The sequence below is a fragment of the Mustela putorius genome, unplaced genomic scaffold (genome assembly GCF_011764305.1).
Source record: "Mustela putorius furo isolate JIRA1106 unplaced genomic scaffold, ASM1176430v1.1 tig00003859_pilon_pilon_pilon, whole genome shotgun sequence".
In the NCBI taxonomy this organism is placed as follows: Eukaryota; Metazoa; Chordata; class Mammalia; order Carnivora; family Mustelidae; genus Mustela; species Mustela putorius.
Genome location: NW_025422011.1, coordinates 24,442,523 through 24,459,181, shown reverse-complemented (window position 1 = coordinate 24,459,181; position 16,659 = coordinate 24,442,523). Strand labels below are relative to the sequence as shown.

Sequence of the window (16,659 nt, the reverse complement as noted above, 5' to 3'; positions counted from 1 at the left end):
TTTGTTACCACTTTAAGACACTGATATTTTTGCTTAGACCTGTCTTAATTGCCCACTTAGATAAGGAAGCCTTTAAGGTCACTTCATTGCCACGTGTGTAACTCCTGTGTCGCTCGATATGATCAGCATTGTCTGTGGACTGGACGGTGCATAGGTGAGAGATGGAATTTTTTTAGTTAACTCTAAAAAGCATATATTTAGCTATGTGTGTGTGATTCATAGAAAAAAGTAGAAGGGCATCTAAAGGGTCCATTTTGTGGCTCTTCCTTATTGAGAATCCTTTCATAGTGTAATGCTCTTGGAAAACTGTCCATGTTGATAATAATTAATGTGGTTTGTATAGTATTTTAGAGTTTATAAAGCACTTTTGAATATAGTATCCTATTCGATCATCAGGGCACATCCCGAGGTTGGTTATTACTACCTCTGTTTTAGACGTGAAAAAATATTAAAGGTAAATTATTTGCTTGAGGTTGTTTTAGGAATACCAGTCTTCTATACCAAATTACCAGGTTCTTAGCATGTTTTGTGACTTGAGTCTCTCCTTTACTCCTCCACTTGCCTCCTTCAAAGCTCAGGTAGAAGCCAGACCCAGAGGTGTTGAGTACTGTTCCTTGTCCTGGCCCCATAAAAACCAGGGGTTTATTATGAGGAACTGCAGAGGAACTATGGTCATTTGTCTCCAGCAGAGGAAATGCTTTTATTTTATTTTATTTTATTTTTTAAAAGATTTTATTTATTAATTTGACAGAGAGAAATCACAAGTAGACAGAGAGGCAGCCAGAGAGAGAGAGAGAGAGAGGGAAGCAGGCTCCCTGCTGAGCAGAGAGCCCGATGCGGGACTCGATCCCAGGACCCTGAGATCATGACCTGAGCCGAAGGCAGCGGCTTAACCCACTGAGCCACCCAGGCGCCCCAAGGAAATGCTTTTAAAATCCTGAACAAAAGGCTGCTTCACAGTTAGGTTTCTTTGGTGCATTTTGATGTTCTCTTGTATTCCTAGAGAATAGGTGAAGAGGTAATTCTTAGGGCCCCAAGCTTCATAGATGCCATCCCACTGTAAAGAGGGGATGGCTAGCATTATAGCAGGTAGCTTTGAATGGAAGTGGGAAAACAACAGTCATGAGCCCATATATTTTGATTACATGCATTCGACATAGTGATCTCATGGGCATCCTCTTGTTTGGTTGCCATAGGCCTATGAAGCAGACAGAAGAGATCTTATCCCCATATTAAAAGCAAGGACACTAGACCAGAGAAGTTAAATGACTTGCCTACATTCACGCAGCTGCTGATCTGTGAACCTAGGTCTCTCCATTGCAGTGGGCATTCCTCCTCCTGGACTGTGCTTCCTTCAGAGAACTGGGGATGTGGTAGTAATTTAGTGTCATTAGCATCAGCGTGCTCCCAACTGCAGCATCAAGAGAGCAACATACACGAGAGTGGAGCTTGGTTGCTTGGCCCCCTTGCCCCTACTTCACTTCTGTAGACCTTTCTCAGGCTGCAGGTTGCCCTCTTCTCCTGTGTTTAGTCTCCTGCAACATATCTATCTGCTGCTCTTCAGATTCATTTTCTGTATTCCTCCGATCCAGTGGATCTCTGATGTTCTGAAATTGCACTTCTTAAACTCATCACGTGGAAGGAAGGAAGGAATAGGGTATGTCTGCCCAAAGTCCTGCTGTCTCCCCTTGCTCTAGCACAGTCGTAGGCCCTCCTAGTGCTACATGTGTGTAGTAGATCTTGTTCTGTCCAGAAAACGATGTCTTTTAGGTAAGCAACAAATAAATATTAGTTCAGTTAACATGGACAGTTGCCCATGACATATCAGAGCTGTTTGGTTTTGGTTTAATGGTATTTCAAAGCAAAGCCTAAGCTTATTTATTTTTTACTTTAGTGAAGGCTTTTGACAAGAAAGTGGCTAATAAGGTTTTGATATGGAAAATCATTGTAAGAAAGTATTAACTATGGTTTTTCTTTTTGATCTAGGTTTTGGCAACCATCGCTATTACATATTCTTCTTACTTTTTCTTTCCATCGTTTGTGACTGGATTATATATGAATCTTTCATCTGTAAGTATAAGTTTTTCTTAAAACAAGCTCATGAACTCATACCCACACGCACTTTTCTTGGTAAATTCCTGTATATCCCATTCTGACTCGGTGACGATAAACCATACTCCTAATAAAAATGAAACGGCTGCCTCTGAGACTCAGCATTGGGAAGCTTCAAGAAATGCTCAGAGCGATTAGTTGTTAGCACTTGGCAAGAGATTGGACCTCTCCTAAAGTGACCTTGGTGAATTTGAGAAGTGGTCAACAATACAAATTCATTTAAGGCAAAGTGTAGATTGATCACCTAGTGAAGTGAAGAAAAATTAGCTGCTCAGGAACAAAGCTAGGGAAGTGAGAAGTAAATAAAAGAGGAAAAAGGACAGGTTGGCGGCGGAGAGGTTAGGGGGGGCGGAAGTGACCACAGTAGAGAAGGAACAAAAGTCTGACCACCCGTGCTATTTGGTAAATGTCAAGTCACAGAGCTAATGGGACAACTAATAGTCATTGCAAGTTTGGAAATCATGACTTGGAAGAAAACCTTAGACCATTTATTCTGCATCCCTGAGAAGGGAAAGTAACTTTTCAGTAGCAGTGTGAACACGCATGGAGGGAGCTCATGTAGGGAGTGACATCCGGCTATTCCAAGGTGATTAACCAAGAAGAACAGGGTTTAAGTTGAAGCAAGAAGGATTTGGGTTAACTCTCACCAATTGTATGGCTATGCTTCGCAAACCTTAGAGTAGGTTACCTAACTGGGAAAACCTATAGCTCTTGTAGTTTATTTTGGTCTTGTTTGTTATTTATTTGTTTTGAAGACTTTGGGAGAATCTGGCCTCACTACGAATCTGTTTCCACCCAGCCTCCTGTTATATTCATGCTCAGGTCTTTTGCCAATAGAACACAAGTTTATTTCCTGAGCTGAAATGTGGAATGATGCAGGAAGATGTTAGGAATGTTTTTTCTACTTTATTTTCTTTTTTCCTTAACATCCCAAGTACCACCCCTCCCTACCTTCCCCTTCCCCCACTCCAGTTTTCTTTAAATTTTGTTTAGTTCTTGAAAAAGAAATCTTCCTACTCTGTCCCTAAGCCTCCCAGTCCCCTTCCCCAGAAACATCCAGTATTACAAATTTTGGTTTGTTTGGGGTTTCATTTTTCGAGATTCTTAATATCTATGTGAAATGGTGTCTTTTTTGCCACAGCATAGGCATGGAAAGGGCTTCAATTACCTTGTTGGCTCCTTTCCCCTCTGACACCTTGGATGTCTGTGATCAGTAGGGAACTGCTTTTGTAGCTCAATGTGACCGTCACCATCTCAAATGGAGCAAATAGTCAGAAGGTTGTGATCTCTGGTCTCATTTCTTATCAAAGGCCATCAGTAATCCTGAGATTGGAATCCAAAAACCTCTTAAATTATGTCCTGTGGTGTAAGAAATGAAAGATTTCTTGACAGTCCTATTGAAAGAACTGCCCTTTTAAGACCTAACAATAAGACATATTCCTGGAAAACCTTTCTAAGCTGGCCCATGGACCAACTTGTCCCTTGGACTTGATCCTAAGGGACACGAGCCAGATTTTACACCACTCTTGTCTCTCCTGCTTCTCTCTTCACTAAAAATAGTCACCTTTGTTTGGTGTCTGTGTCTAGCATAAGACTGTATTGATAAGGACAGAAGTAATTTTCCATCACTAGTTCTTTCCAAGTTGCTTTCTTATTACATGCATTGGTCCTTCCCTCTACTTTGTTTTTATTCCCTGGCTCTGATCCAATTTCTATATTTTGTTTCTTAGGAACGGTCACATTTTATATTCGCTTGCAACCATGTAGGCTAGCTGAACGTATTTGGTTACTTTTATCCCATTGGTATTCAAACAGTATTTCTTTACACAGAATGAGGACATTGTAGTATTTATCATTATTTCACAGATGGAAAAAATGAACTTGTGCTTCACTTTTCTAGCGAGGTCTCACTATCATCCCACCCTCGTGGTTTTCCATGGAAATTCCTATTGCTAGGGCCTTGACGTGCACCCTCCTCGTGTGAGCCAGTGGCAGCTGCTTTGGGTTCCCTGCAGAAGTAGCTACATCTATTTCATCTTCCGTGAGGTCTGCTCGCAGGGTGGATACTCAGAAGTGTCAGTCTCCTACATGTTACAGGGAGAAAGATTTTTTTTAAATTTATTTCATTTTGTGTTAAAGATTTTATTTATTTATTCATGAAAGAGAGAGAGAAGGAGGCAAAGGGAGAAGCAGACTCCCCACTAAGCAGGGAACCAGACGCAGGGCTCAATTCCAGCACCTGGGATCATGACCTGAGCCAAAGGCAGACACCCAACCAACTGAGCCACCAGGCACCCTGAAAGATTTTAGATCATTGTTAGAAAGAACATAACTCTCAGAGATATCTAAAGACGAAAATGATTAGTTGGGAACAGTAGGAGTCCCCTGTCATTAGCCAATGACCACCTGATAAGAATGTATTATTATTACATATGAAAGTTTTGTAGTGCATAAGATAATGTATGTCCCATTTGTAGCCATATCTTTGACATTAATTCTAAAGTCAATCCTATGAAAATTTCAGTTTGAGGTCATGCTGTATTATTCAAAAAATTCCCAGAAGAGAGCAGTAGAAATCCATAAGCTCAAAGAAAGTAGGTATTCTTTTCCATGCAGCAGCTGTTTCCTCTACCTGCTGTTGGGAATTACATTCTTTTTTTTTTTTTTTTGTCATATCAGGTGCATGGATCGCATCTTTGAGCAGCTCGAAAAGAGAGCATAATTTGCCTTAACTTGTTGCCTTGATCGTTACTCTGTGATGATTGCCCTTAGAATGCTTGTGACATATAGTCATGAAAAATGGTTAGGAACCAAATGAGACTCAAAAGGGCGAAAAATAGATTTTAAGACTAATATATATATATGTATACACACACACACACACACACACACACACACACACATATATATATATATATATAATATAAAATTATAAAAATTTTTAAGACTAAAATTTTTAAGATGGGTAGTAGTAAAGTTAGGGATTCATTTTCTTTCCATCCTAGAAGCTCTTAAGTGCTGCTTTGGGAAAATGTCCGAAACTACTTATCAAATTGTTGGAGGCATTTATGAAACCTCAAGGTGCAAATTTGCAGAGTTCTTTTATTTATTTTTTTAAGATTTTTTTTTCTTTTCTCTTCTTTTTTTTTTTTTTTTGGAGAGACAATGAGAGAGAGCATGAAAGGGGAGAAGGTCAGAAGGAGAAGCAGATTCCCCATGGAGCTGGGAGCCTAATGCAGGACTTGATCCTGAGACTCTAGGATCATGACCTGAGCTGAAGGCAGTTGCTTAACCAACTGAGCCACCCAGGCACCCCAAATTTGCAGAGTTCTTATTTTAAAAATGATTTGCCCTTAATACACAGTCCTGGTGCCTACACAAGTCATTGGCTTTACAAAATCTTGCAGACTTGTTCCCTTGTTCCTGCTGCTGCCTACCTACATTCTCCTTACTGCTACCTTTAGCTGCATGGCTTATGGGGTCACCAGGGCCATGGTGAAGTTCTGCCTTTTCCTAGGGCATCTCTCATGATTCCCTTACCTGAACTTTCTCCCCCTACGAATCATGGTGCCAGTGCATCATGGTACTTCTGTACCCCCAATAACCTCAAGCTGTTAGGTCGTGTTCCAGTGGTATCTGGGTGCTCATGGGATTTCTTGTGCCTACAGCAGTGGCCTATGGATCTGAACCCTACAGACTCATGTCTTGCTGTGTATCCTGGACAATATGAAGAGTTTTCTAAGCAGATATTTATTAAACACAGCTGTTCTCCATTGTCAAGTCCTTGAAGAGTTAACTTCAAGCCAGTTTATTTTATGCTGAATATATGATGGTTTTAGTGGTGGTGTTACAGACCTTTTTTATTTTTATTCCTTGCCTACCAACCACCAATGCAATGCTGTCATAGTCTTCATGAGCAGTGAGGTACTAATTTATCATCTTTGTTAGTTAAGCTGGCATTTGGAAAATAAATTTTTAAAGTTGGGTTCTAGTCTGTGTTACCATGTCTTACTTTCTCTTCTCCCTGAATAAAAGTGCAGCGATTTTATCTTCATGAAGAATGATCACTAGTTTGTTGCCTTTTTAAATAATGAGTTCCATTTCTTGTGAATTCACAGATTGGTCAAATCATTGTGCCACAACATTCAGAGAAGATGGACTATGGACCTACCTCAATCAGATTGTGGCCTGTTCCCCTTGGGTTTTATATATCTTCATGCTAGCAGCTTTCCATTTCTCATGGTCAACATTTTTATTATTAAATCAACTCTTTCAGGTATTTATTTCTCTTTTTATAATGCATTTGAGTAAAATTTCCAATAGCCTGTAATAAGTTCGAAACTAAATTTTAAATCAGAAGGTTTTTGGGTCTTGTTGCTTACTCTCTGGTTGTAGGCATGTCATTTGACTCTGGAATGTCAATTTTCCATGTCATTTGACTCTTGAATTTCAATTTCCTTGTGTGTAAAATGGAGTTGATAGTGCTACACTCATAGGATCGCGTAAAGGTTAGAATAGTAAGTTGTTAGCTTGTCCCTAGGAATGATCTAATCTGACCTTTTTATTTTATGGATAGAGTTACAGAGAGGTGAATTGACTTGCTCAGGGTCACTCAGTGAGTAGCGAAATCAGAACTGGAGACCTAGGTCTTCTGACAGCCTCTTCAAAGGCTTTTTTCATCATATAGTTAAATCGTAAAGTGTGTGAAAACATAAAATACAAACAGCATTGTGAGATACTTCGAAACAGTTGCGAGATAATTCCCTGCCCTCATTTTTTCCAACCCTGTTTGTTATCCTGTTCATTAATCAGTGCTTAAGTGGATAGAAGGGGGGAGAAATGCAAGATCCATCACCAACCAGTGGACACAGTAATTACACTTCCAGGGAAGGTCACAGCCATTACAAAGTTCATGCTCCAGGGCAGTAGCCATATTCAGCTTCCTGTGAAGCTACTCTCCTTTTCCTGCTGCCTGCCTTCCCTCTGAGCATAACCTAATTCGTGTTGTTGCTATGGCCTGCCCTCGTGGAACAGACAGCCGTGATCAGTCTGAGCCAATTACCGTCAGACCTCAGATAATTCGAGCATTACTCATCAAAAGCACAATGCATTCCACTTTTACAGGGAAGTAACCAATTCTACAGTAATAAGGAGAAAGAAAGAAAGACAGACAAAGGGGAGAAATGCCAAGGAAGGGAATGAAGCTGGTAACACTGAACTGAGGCTTCTGAATGTTCATCTTCATCTCCTGCCTCTCTGGTATCTACACACTCAGGCAGGAGGAATGAATATCGATGATTGTTAATACCTTAAAACACCTAATATTTATATATGTTTTCCATATTCCAAAGCACTTCCTGTCTCTTTCCTGACAAAGAGTTGAGTCCTAGGGATGCCTGGGTGGCTCAGTCGGTTAAGTGTCTCCCTTCAGCTCAGGTCATGATTCTAGGATCCTGGGATTGAGTCTTGCATCAGGCTCCTTGCTCAACAGGAAGCCTGCTTCTCCCTCTGCCTGTTGCTCCTCCTGCTTGTGCTCTTTTTCTCTGACAAATAAATAAAATCTCCAAAAAAAAAAAAAAAAAGAGTTGAGTCCTAGACTGTTCCATAGCAGTGTCTCCATTTTATAGATGAGAAAACTAAGCCCCTGAGAGGTTAAGTGCCTTGTTTTGGCCATGTGGCTGGTGAGGGGAATGAGAAGTAGAACCGAAGATTTGAGACCTCAGTTCTAATTCTTTCTTCTTTTCTGGACTCTGAGGACAAGTACAGATATATGTGAGACTATAATATTAGTTGTTTTTTTTTTTAAGATTATATTTATTTATTTGACAGAGAAAGAGATCCCAAGTAGGCAGAGAGGCAGGCAGAGAGAGAGAAAGGGGGAAGCAGGCTCCCTGCCGAGCAGAGAGCCTGATGTAAGGCTCGATCCCAGGACCCTGAGATCATGACCTGAGCCAAGGGCAAAGGCTTAACCCACTGAGCCAACTAGGCATCCCCAGTTTTTTTTTTTTTTTTTCTTTTTAAAGGTTAATATTTCTTACAGTTTCTAAGGCAAGAAAATGGACTCAAAGTTTTAGATGGGTTTCAAATAGAGGAATTCATGGTAAAGTTGTTTTCTTAATAAAACAATTCAGTTGTTTGAAGCCTTTCATTTGCTGACTGCTCTAGTGAGTCACGGGTTTGACTGTAATAAGACATAGCACAGACTCTGGTAAGGACCATGAACTTTATTCTCACACTGACTGAAGTGTCTGTCTCAGTTCTGCTACTTTCTAAACTGTGTGACCTTGGACCAGTTACTCCACCTCTGACAGCCTCTTGACAGGGTATTTTAAATATATTATGTCAAATCCTTCAACAACCTGATGAGGGAGGATGGTGTGATAATCTCTGTTTCACAGATAAGGACTTGGATATTTGAATTATTTTGAGGATTAAATGGAATCCCTCAATGAATAGTAGGGTTTTAATGATTTGGGGGGTTTTTAAGTTACCTCAGCTCTTGCCCTTCCCCAAATTATGGATTTGAATATCCTTCACTTCAGATTGACTCTTTCAGTTGGTCCTTTCCAAAGAGATGCTAAGAAGCATACACAAGGTGAGATCCTTGCAGTAATCTTGACCTTATTTAGTTTTATTCAGCTAAAACTTACATGCTGCCTGTGCTGAGAATCTAAAAAGGCTTGTAGGCCACGGCTTGAATTACTAAAGCAATTACTTCATGACTGTGCTTTGTTGAATGTTAATAAAAACAGACACTCAAAAAAATGAATGCTCAGGGGCACCTGGCTGGCTCAGTCGAAAGAGTGAGGTCTCTTAACCTCGGGGTGGTGAGTCCAAGCCCCACGTTGGGTATAGAGATTACTGAAAAATAAACAAACTTAAAAAAACAAACAACTCAGCTGCTAGATTTACTTAGTCTCATTTAGAGCTGTTGAGTTGTTGTCGTCACCGTGATCCTTGGTTAGAAGGCTAGGTTATACTGTATTCAGGGACGTACTGAATGTTTACTGCTGTCCTGAGATGCACTAAGAGCAACAGAACCTCAACATAATGGAATTTTTATGTACCTTCCAATCTTCTTTTGCAGATTGCTTTCCTGGGCCTGACCTCCCACGAGAGAACCAGCCTGCTGAAGCAAAGCAGGCATATGAAACAGACATTATCCCTCAGGAGGACCCCATACAAGTAAGTCAAATCTATTTTTTGGCCACTGCATCCTGAGGAAGATGCTAGTCTAGTCATTGGTTTGCCAGCCTCCTGCCACCACGCAGGCAAGCTGCTCTCCCCTAACTTGCTGTCTGGCGGAGTTGACCCTCTTCTTTCTTGGAAGTCTTAGTGACCAGAGGTTTGTGGTAAGGTCATGAGCCCCCAGGTGCTAAGAATTTGGGACGTGGTCTGTTGGACTCAGCACAAATAGTTAAGTGACTTTGAAGTTTTGCCAAGGTGGGGAATCTCTCCAGTCAAGCCACATGGTCACAAGATTGAGTTTTGCTGGCATGAAGTCAATGTGAGATAACCAAGCATGTGGCTGAGAATTCCAGCCACAGGGCTCTCTGCGGAAAGCATTAGGTTGTGAGGTTTGCCAAGATTTTCCACCTGCCTTTCTCTCACCCGTAATTCTTTTAGCCTTGTGTTTAACGAGCCCATCTGTGTCAGGCGGAAGCTGCTGCTTCAGGTTTGGGGCGTGATTTCTCCATAGCATCGGTTATATAAAACCTGTCCTCAATTGAAAATGCGAGTGTTTGTAGGAAGGCTGTCATCCTACGATATGAACGATTGGGCTTTGAAGCTTATCTTCCTGTCATATATATCAGGGTCTTGGAGGCTGGGAGTGCTGCAGAGGTCACCCTGAGCCCTCGGGGGATTTAATGCTCACTTGCATATCTCATGAGCAGTCTATTTTAAAGCACACTCGTGGTACAAGATGAAACTGTTAGGCTGTTAGACAAGGAGATCAGAGCCTGGAAGGGACTATGATCTCTGTTTAGAGAGGAGAGGAATTGACTTAATTGGGAAGAGATGGCTAAGGTGATGGAGGGTGGCCGGTGGTGCCAAGCTTGTGGCGATCAGTTCAGACTGGCAATGATAGTAAAGTCCCTTTCCCAGTAGTTGACCCGAGGAATAAATACTGACTCCACTAGAGGATGAAAGCCTTTTGTGACCGAGGTAGAATTTTCAGCTGAGCCTTGAAAGACGTGGGGTGGGGCCTGATGGAGAAGGACCGACAGGGATTTTAAGCCCTTAAGAGCCCAAGGTCCTGAGTTGAGAGAACTGGGGCATGTGTGGGAATTACTGAGTAATGGCAACATATGCTGGAGGAACTAATGGGAAAGCCTAAGAGCTACTTTGCGCCTTGCTTCCAAAAACCTGCCCAAGTTAACTTTTGCTCATTAACTAGCTTTGGAGCCGCTCTGTCGAGGAGTGGTGATGATACAATCCTGATAGCTCTCCCAGCAGCAGCAATGGCCCAGTCATCCTCATGCACAAATAAATTCTAATGTGTATCAGGGGTTAGGTTTTGTTTTGTTTTGTTTTTAAAGATTTTATATATTTATTTGACAGAGAAAGATCACAAGTAGGCAGAGAGGCAGGCAGAGAGAGAGAGAGGAAAGCAGGCTCCCCGCTGAGCAGAGAGCCCGATGCGGGACTCGATCCCAGGACCCTGAGATCATGACCTGAGCCGAAGGCAGCGGCTTAACCCACTGAGCCACCCAGGTGCCCATAGGTTTTGTTTTTTTAAAAAAACGTTTTATTTATCCACTTGAGAGAGAGCCTGAGAAGGGGGGAAGGTCAGAGGAAGAAGCAGACTCCCCGTGGAACAAGGATCCTGATGCCGGGCTCCATCCCAGGACTCCGGGATCATGACCTCAGCCGAAGGCAGTTGCTCAACCAACCGAGCCACCCAGGCGCCCGGGGGTTGGGTTTTGATAAGGTTTTTGGAGGACCAGACAGTGTCCAATAGGTAAGATTAATTGGGAAGGAGCTCTTTCCCTTTGGCTGGAAATGCCACCTTCCAGCAGTTTGCCAAAATGACCAGCACCAAGGGAAAAAGGAGAAACACCCACTGTATGTTCTCTAGACCTTTTAGAAAACACAGAGGTGTTCCTTTGGCCACATACATGCGAATCTACAAAAAAAAAGTGTTACTGTAGACATCAAGGCAGTGGGACCATTCAGAAAGCGATGCCCAACAAATGTGACCTCAGCAGAACTGCAGGAGTCTACGGCATCCCCCAGCTGTTAGTGTACACACACAAGGGCCAGATTCTTGCCAAGAGAACTAACGTATGTACTGAGTTCTGAGGCACTCAAAGAGCTAAGATAGCTTCCTGAAGCATGTGGAGGAAACTGATCAGAAGAAGGAAGCCAAGGAGAAAGGTACTTGGGTTCAGCTGAAGGGCTAGCCTGCTCCAGCCAGTGCTGTACTTGCTAAGAACTGATGGAAAGGAGCATGAGCTTCTGGAACCCATTCCCTCTGAATTCTTGGTATAATAGGTCTAAGAAAAGACGAAGGACCTTTGGACTATTAAAACAAAACAAAACAAAAAAAAAGAATAATTGCTAGGAATCGAGACAGGGCCCTATTTTACTTAAAAAGTTTAGAAAAAAAAAAAACAGTTTGTTGACTATATTCTTTGGGCCTATCTGGCCTTTGAGATCATCAAAATGTGAATCAGGATAGTGGGAATGGAAAGCACTTATTGATGGCCCCACCATTCCAGTGAGTGGGGGACTCAGAAGGAAATCAAGTTGCTGGACAGAAGCCAGGGAATCTCAGTCAGGACTGAGGTCCGGAAATGGACGCGGGCTTCAGTTTTAGCCAGGGAACTGTCTGATTCACCTCTGGATTCCTGCTTCAGGATCTTCAAAGCACCTTGTCTGTTATAAATTCTCAGTGAATGTTTCTGGTCTGAATGAATGTCCAAACAGGAAATGTAGTAAGATGTGTTCTCTTCCTTCCTTGGCAGCCTTGGGTTCACGCAGAACCTCGCAGATTTCTTTCAGTGTGGCTGCTTTGGCTTGGTGAAGCCCTGTGCCGTGGACTGGACGTCACAATACACCATGGTCTTCCACCCAGCGAAGGAGAAGGTCCTTCGCTCCGTTTAAGAAAAGCCATCCCAGACTCTCACTCTGACCTACTTGTGTTTATGTTGATGCCCTTTGGTCTGCAAGTGAAGTGCTGATTCAGAGTTCACCTAAGTCCAAAGGAAAATGCAGGTGGTTTTTTTAAAGCTATTTGGTAAAAACAGAAGTTCTCAATAAAGGCATTACACTTTTGGATTTAGCAAGATGGACTGTTCCTGAACAATCTTGGCAGACATCTAAAAAAACTTATATTTTTCACAAGAAAACACAAGTTACATTTTTTTGGAGATAATATTCATTAATTATGGATAAAATGTGGTATTTTCAAATACTTTATTGGTTGTTTCAAAGTAGTACTATTCTTTAAACTTGTAATTTTTGATAAATTATTTGTGTGTTTTATCTATAAATATGTAAAAAATATTTAAATAGATGTACCTGTTATGCTTTCACACTTAATAAATTTTTTTTTTTTGTAGTTGAGATTTCCTTTCTGACACTTAACACTTTTAGAATCTTAAAATGAGAAAAGGTGTATATAGGACATAAAGAAACTGATTCACAGTTCCAGGAATGAGTTGAACTCACTGTTAACACCAGTAAGCAAGATCTAATTTAGTTTTCCATCTTAAAAAACTTAGAAAATTGAACAGAGGAAGTCTTAAAGATTAATTACTGCTTTTACTTAGAATCCTCAAATATTGGACTGATGTGATTGTAATTGCTGATTTCCCTTATTCTGGAGGAGAAATGAATTCAACTTTAACTCTTGGTTTGTATATAAATGCTCCTGGGCATGGCCCCTTCCTGCTGAAAACCATTCCTTAAGGTTCTGTTGCTCTTGGGATAAAGGCTCTCATCATGACCTCCAATTGAATTGGAAGTATTGAATAATACGACCTTACTTGGTTTACCAGTCTTAACTCTGGACCACACTTTATACTCTAACCACATTGACCTTTCAGTTTTTCAAGGATCTGTTCTTTCCTCTATAGAGCCTTTGCAAATAAGGAAACTAAAGCCTAAAGAAGTTCCTGTGTTCTCCAGGGTCACTTAGATACTAAATGGGGTCACCACTCTAGAGCACCAGTCACCTCAAGTACTGTCTGACACATTGTATGTGTTCAATAAACATTCAAATTCATTGAATGAATGAATGGTTTTTAAGCAGGATATGGTGTGATCATAATTGTTTGAAGGCTGATTCTTAGCTGGGGGGACAGAAGGACTTTCTCAAGCTATACCCTTTCCCTTTCTCTCTCTCTTCAAACTCTACCAAGTATTCTCAAATTGTGGTCCATACAGCATTTAATCAGAATTATAGGGATGGGGCAGGGGCTCACTTGTTTAAAATTCAAATACCCTGCCTCACACCTTCCAAACTACTATATTTCAGTCTTTACAATTGATATATAATAAGGAAAACACATTTCATTAATTTAAATTATTCCATAGATATATATATTGCATACCATGATAGGTCTTTCTGACCATAAAACATGTAATTGGGCATACTAATCACAGAGCTTGCAGTCTCGAGGGAAAGCTAAGATAAATGAGCCTATAGTATAATGTAGAAAATATGAAAAGCCATAAGAGGGGTACAAATAAAATATTGTTAGAGTGTAGAGGTTGGAGAGAGTCTCAGTAGATGTGGTCAAGTGTTTATGGACAATATGGCATTAGAAAGGGTCTTTTAGTGATATTTAGTTGGGAAATACAGAGTTGGAAGTGAAAGGCCTTCTCACGTAGTGAAGACAATGGGAGAGTTTAAAATATGGTTAGAACCATGACAGGATGTTTAAAGTGGGGAGCTTGGCCAGTAAATTGGACTCGTTGATTTGGACTAGATCTCCAGGGACCCTGAATGTTAAGCTAATGAGCTGTATTAAGTGAGCAATAAGGAGCTATTTCTTTACTCACTTGTCAATAAAGAGTCTTTTTATATCGTCTTGTCTAGTATCACCAACTCCTGCCAAGTAATTGCTCTCAAATTGGGGTCCATAGACGATTTACATCAGAATAACAGGCCTGTGATAGTGATGGGGGTAGTGTCTGGGGATCACTTGTTTAAAATTCAAATTCCTGGACCACCTGGGTGGCTCAGTGGGTTAAGCGTCTGCCTTCGACTCAGGTCATGATTCCAGGACCCAGGGATAGAGTCCCACAACCAGCTCCTTGCTCAGCCATCCCTTTGCCTGCCATTCCCCGTGCTTGTGCGTTTGCTCGCACTCTTGCTTGCTCTCTCTGGCAAATAAATAAAATCCTTAAAAACATAAAATAAAATTCAGATTCCTCGAGTGAGTCTTGGAATCTCAGTTTTTATCAGGTTCCCCAAGTGACTTTTTTTTTTAAACATACAATGTATTATTTGTTTCAGGGGTATAGGTCCATGATTCATTTATATTTTTATTCACAGCAATTCACAGCATTCACCATAGCACATACCCTCCTCAATGTCCATTCCCCAGCCACTCCCTCCCTCCCACTTCCCCTCCAGCAGCCCTCAGTTTGTTTCCTGAGGTTGAGAGTCTCTTACGGTTTATCTCCCCAAGTGATTCTTACATTTACACGATACAGTTTGAGAATCATTTATGTAGGGACTCTTGTCCCCACCATTCCATTGTGGTGTTTTCCTCAGGTTCATGTTGGTGGGAAAGTTTGAAAAGAAAAAAAAAAAGAAAGTTTGAGAGTTGATGTTTAATAACTAGACACCCTGGGTTTGAGTCCTGGAATTGCCCGTTATATGTGCATTTTACCTCTAAACAAATGACTTACCTCTATACTGCTCCAGTTTCCTCATTTGTATGATGTGGTATAGTAGATCTCTCCAAAAGTTGTGATGAGGATTAAATGTGTAATAACATAGAAAGTGCTTAGAATTCTACTTGGCCCATAAAAATGCTCAAGAAATGCTATTCATTCAGAAATCTTTGGAAAATTGACTAGAGGTAAGGAAATGTGCCATATTCACTCTTCCATACCCCGTGTCTGGGGACTAGGATTCTCAAAACTATAGTTTTCCTTGTCAGCTGAGTTTCCATTACGTTCTGCCAGTAGAGGAGGAGGAGGGGAGAAGAGACTTAATTCCATTCCTCTTGTTAGCGCATCCTCTCAGTGTTGTTGTTGTGAAGTGGCCTTTCACCCTGATGGTGACAGTTGGAATCAGGGTCTAGCTTTTCTCCCACATTCCAAGTCACCCCCCTCTTCCTTAGAAGCCCCAGTGAGAACAGACAAGGCTCTTTGCAGGGAGGTCTGACTCCCAGCCTGGGGATACCTGTCCCGGAGGCATCTGAATTAGGATGCTCCCATCTCTTCCCAGCCCCAGGCATTGTGGCTGCTTCCTGCAGGTCCCATCTCTGTGCTAAATCAGTGTGCTCCTCTTTACTTTTTGAAAAGTATTAGCACCTGCTTAGTCAATTCCCTCTGTTATTTTCTCTCTGTTAAAAAACAGTAACAAAACAAAACCAGAAAGCCTAGTGTAGTTTCTGTTTTTGTGACTGGAACCTGACAGAGAATGTTAGAGATAAGCTTTTTTTTTTTTTTTTTTTTAAAGATTTTATTTATTTGACAGAGAGATCACAAGTAGGCAGAGAGGCAGGCAGAGAGAGAGGAGGAAGCAGGCTCCCTGCCAAGCAGAGAGCCCAATGCAGGGCTCCGTCCCAGGACCCTGAGATTACGACCTGAGCTGAAGGCAGAGGCTTTATCCCACCGAGCCACCCAGGCGCCCCTAGAGATAAGCTTTTAACAATGTCCTAGGCAAGAAGTAATGAAGGCCCGGATTGTTGATTGAATGTGGAGGGAGAGAAGGGAAAGTCAGCGATGACTTTGGACCCAGTGAATGAGAGGGTGGCAATGCTCTTCTGAGGAGTAAAGAAAACTGTGGAGAGACCAGGTGATGAGTTTGGTGGTTGGGGGCTACTAAGTTTGAGGTATCACAGGCTGTGCGGTAGAAAAGTCTGGAAGGCCGCTGTAAAGAGATCATGGCATGCATGGGAGGCATGAACATAGATGAGGTTGTCACAGGAAAAAAGTAGAAAAACAAGATGCAAATGAAACAGGGAGTTGTCCACCTGAAATGGGAAAATCAATCCTAGGAAGAGACCAAAGACGACAACCCACGCAAACAAAGAAAATATGAGGGAGGAGGGAGCGGAACACAGTCTTATAGAACGTGGATTTAGGGAGCTGGAGATGAGGAGGAGGGACCAGGGAGGGGGTTGGAGGGGAGGACAGCCTGGAATTCAAGACACTTGGATGCCTGATGCTCAGGCAGTAAGATGGCATGGAGTCTTACCGGTGATGGCTTCGAGACAAGCCGAGCCGGGAGAAGGCAATAGCTTGGGGGCAAAGTGGCCAGGTTTGGGCTTGTTTGGTTTGTCGGGGCCAGGGGAGTGAGACTCTTAACAGTGTGAGGCCAGAACCTCAATCCTTTCCCTAAATGTCTGTGTAGTCACATCA

General features: G+C 41.8%; 1 protein-coding gene across 2 annotated transcripts in view; it reads left to right on the top strand.

Moving 5' to 3' along the window:
• Positions 1 to 12,676, top strand: part of ZDHHC13 (zinc finger DHHC-type palmitoyltransferase 13) — a 47,952-nt gene extending 35,276 nt beyond the window's left edge. For both annotated transcript variants that reach the window (XM_004752113.3, XM_004752114.3), the window contains exons 13-17: positions 61 to 154; positions 1,987 to 2,070; positions 6,231 to 6,388; positions 9,200 to 9,297; positions 12,081 to 12,676. In XM_004752113.3, the coding sequence (XP_004752170.1) occupies positions 61 to 154; positions 1,987 to 2,070; positions 6,231 to 6,388; positions 9,200 to 9,297; positions 12,081 to 12,219 (573 nt within the window). In that variant the 3' untranslated portion in view covers positions 12,220 to 12,676. The remainder of the gene's footprint in view (positions 1 to 60; positions 155 to 1,986; positions 2,071 to 6,230; positions 6,389 to 9,199; positions 9,298 to 12,080) is intronic.
• The last annotated feature ends 3,983 nt before the right edge of the window (positions 12,677 to 16,659 follow it).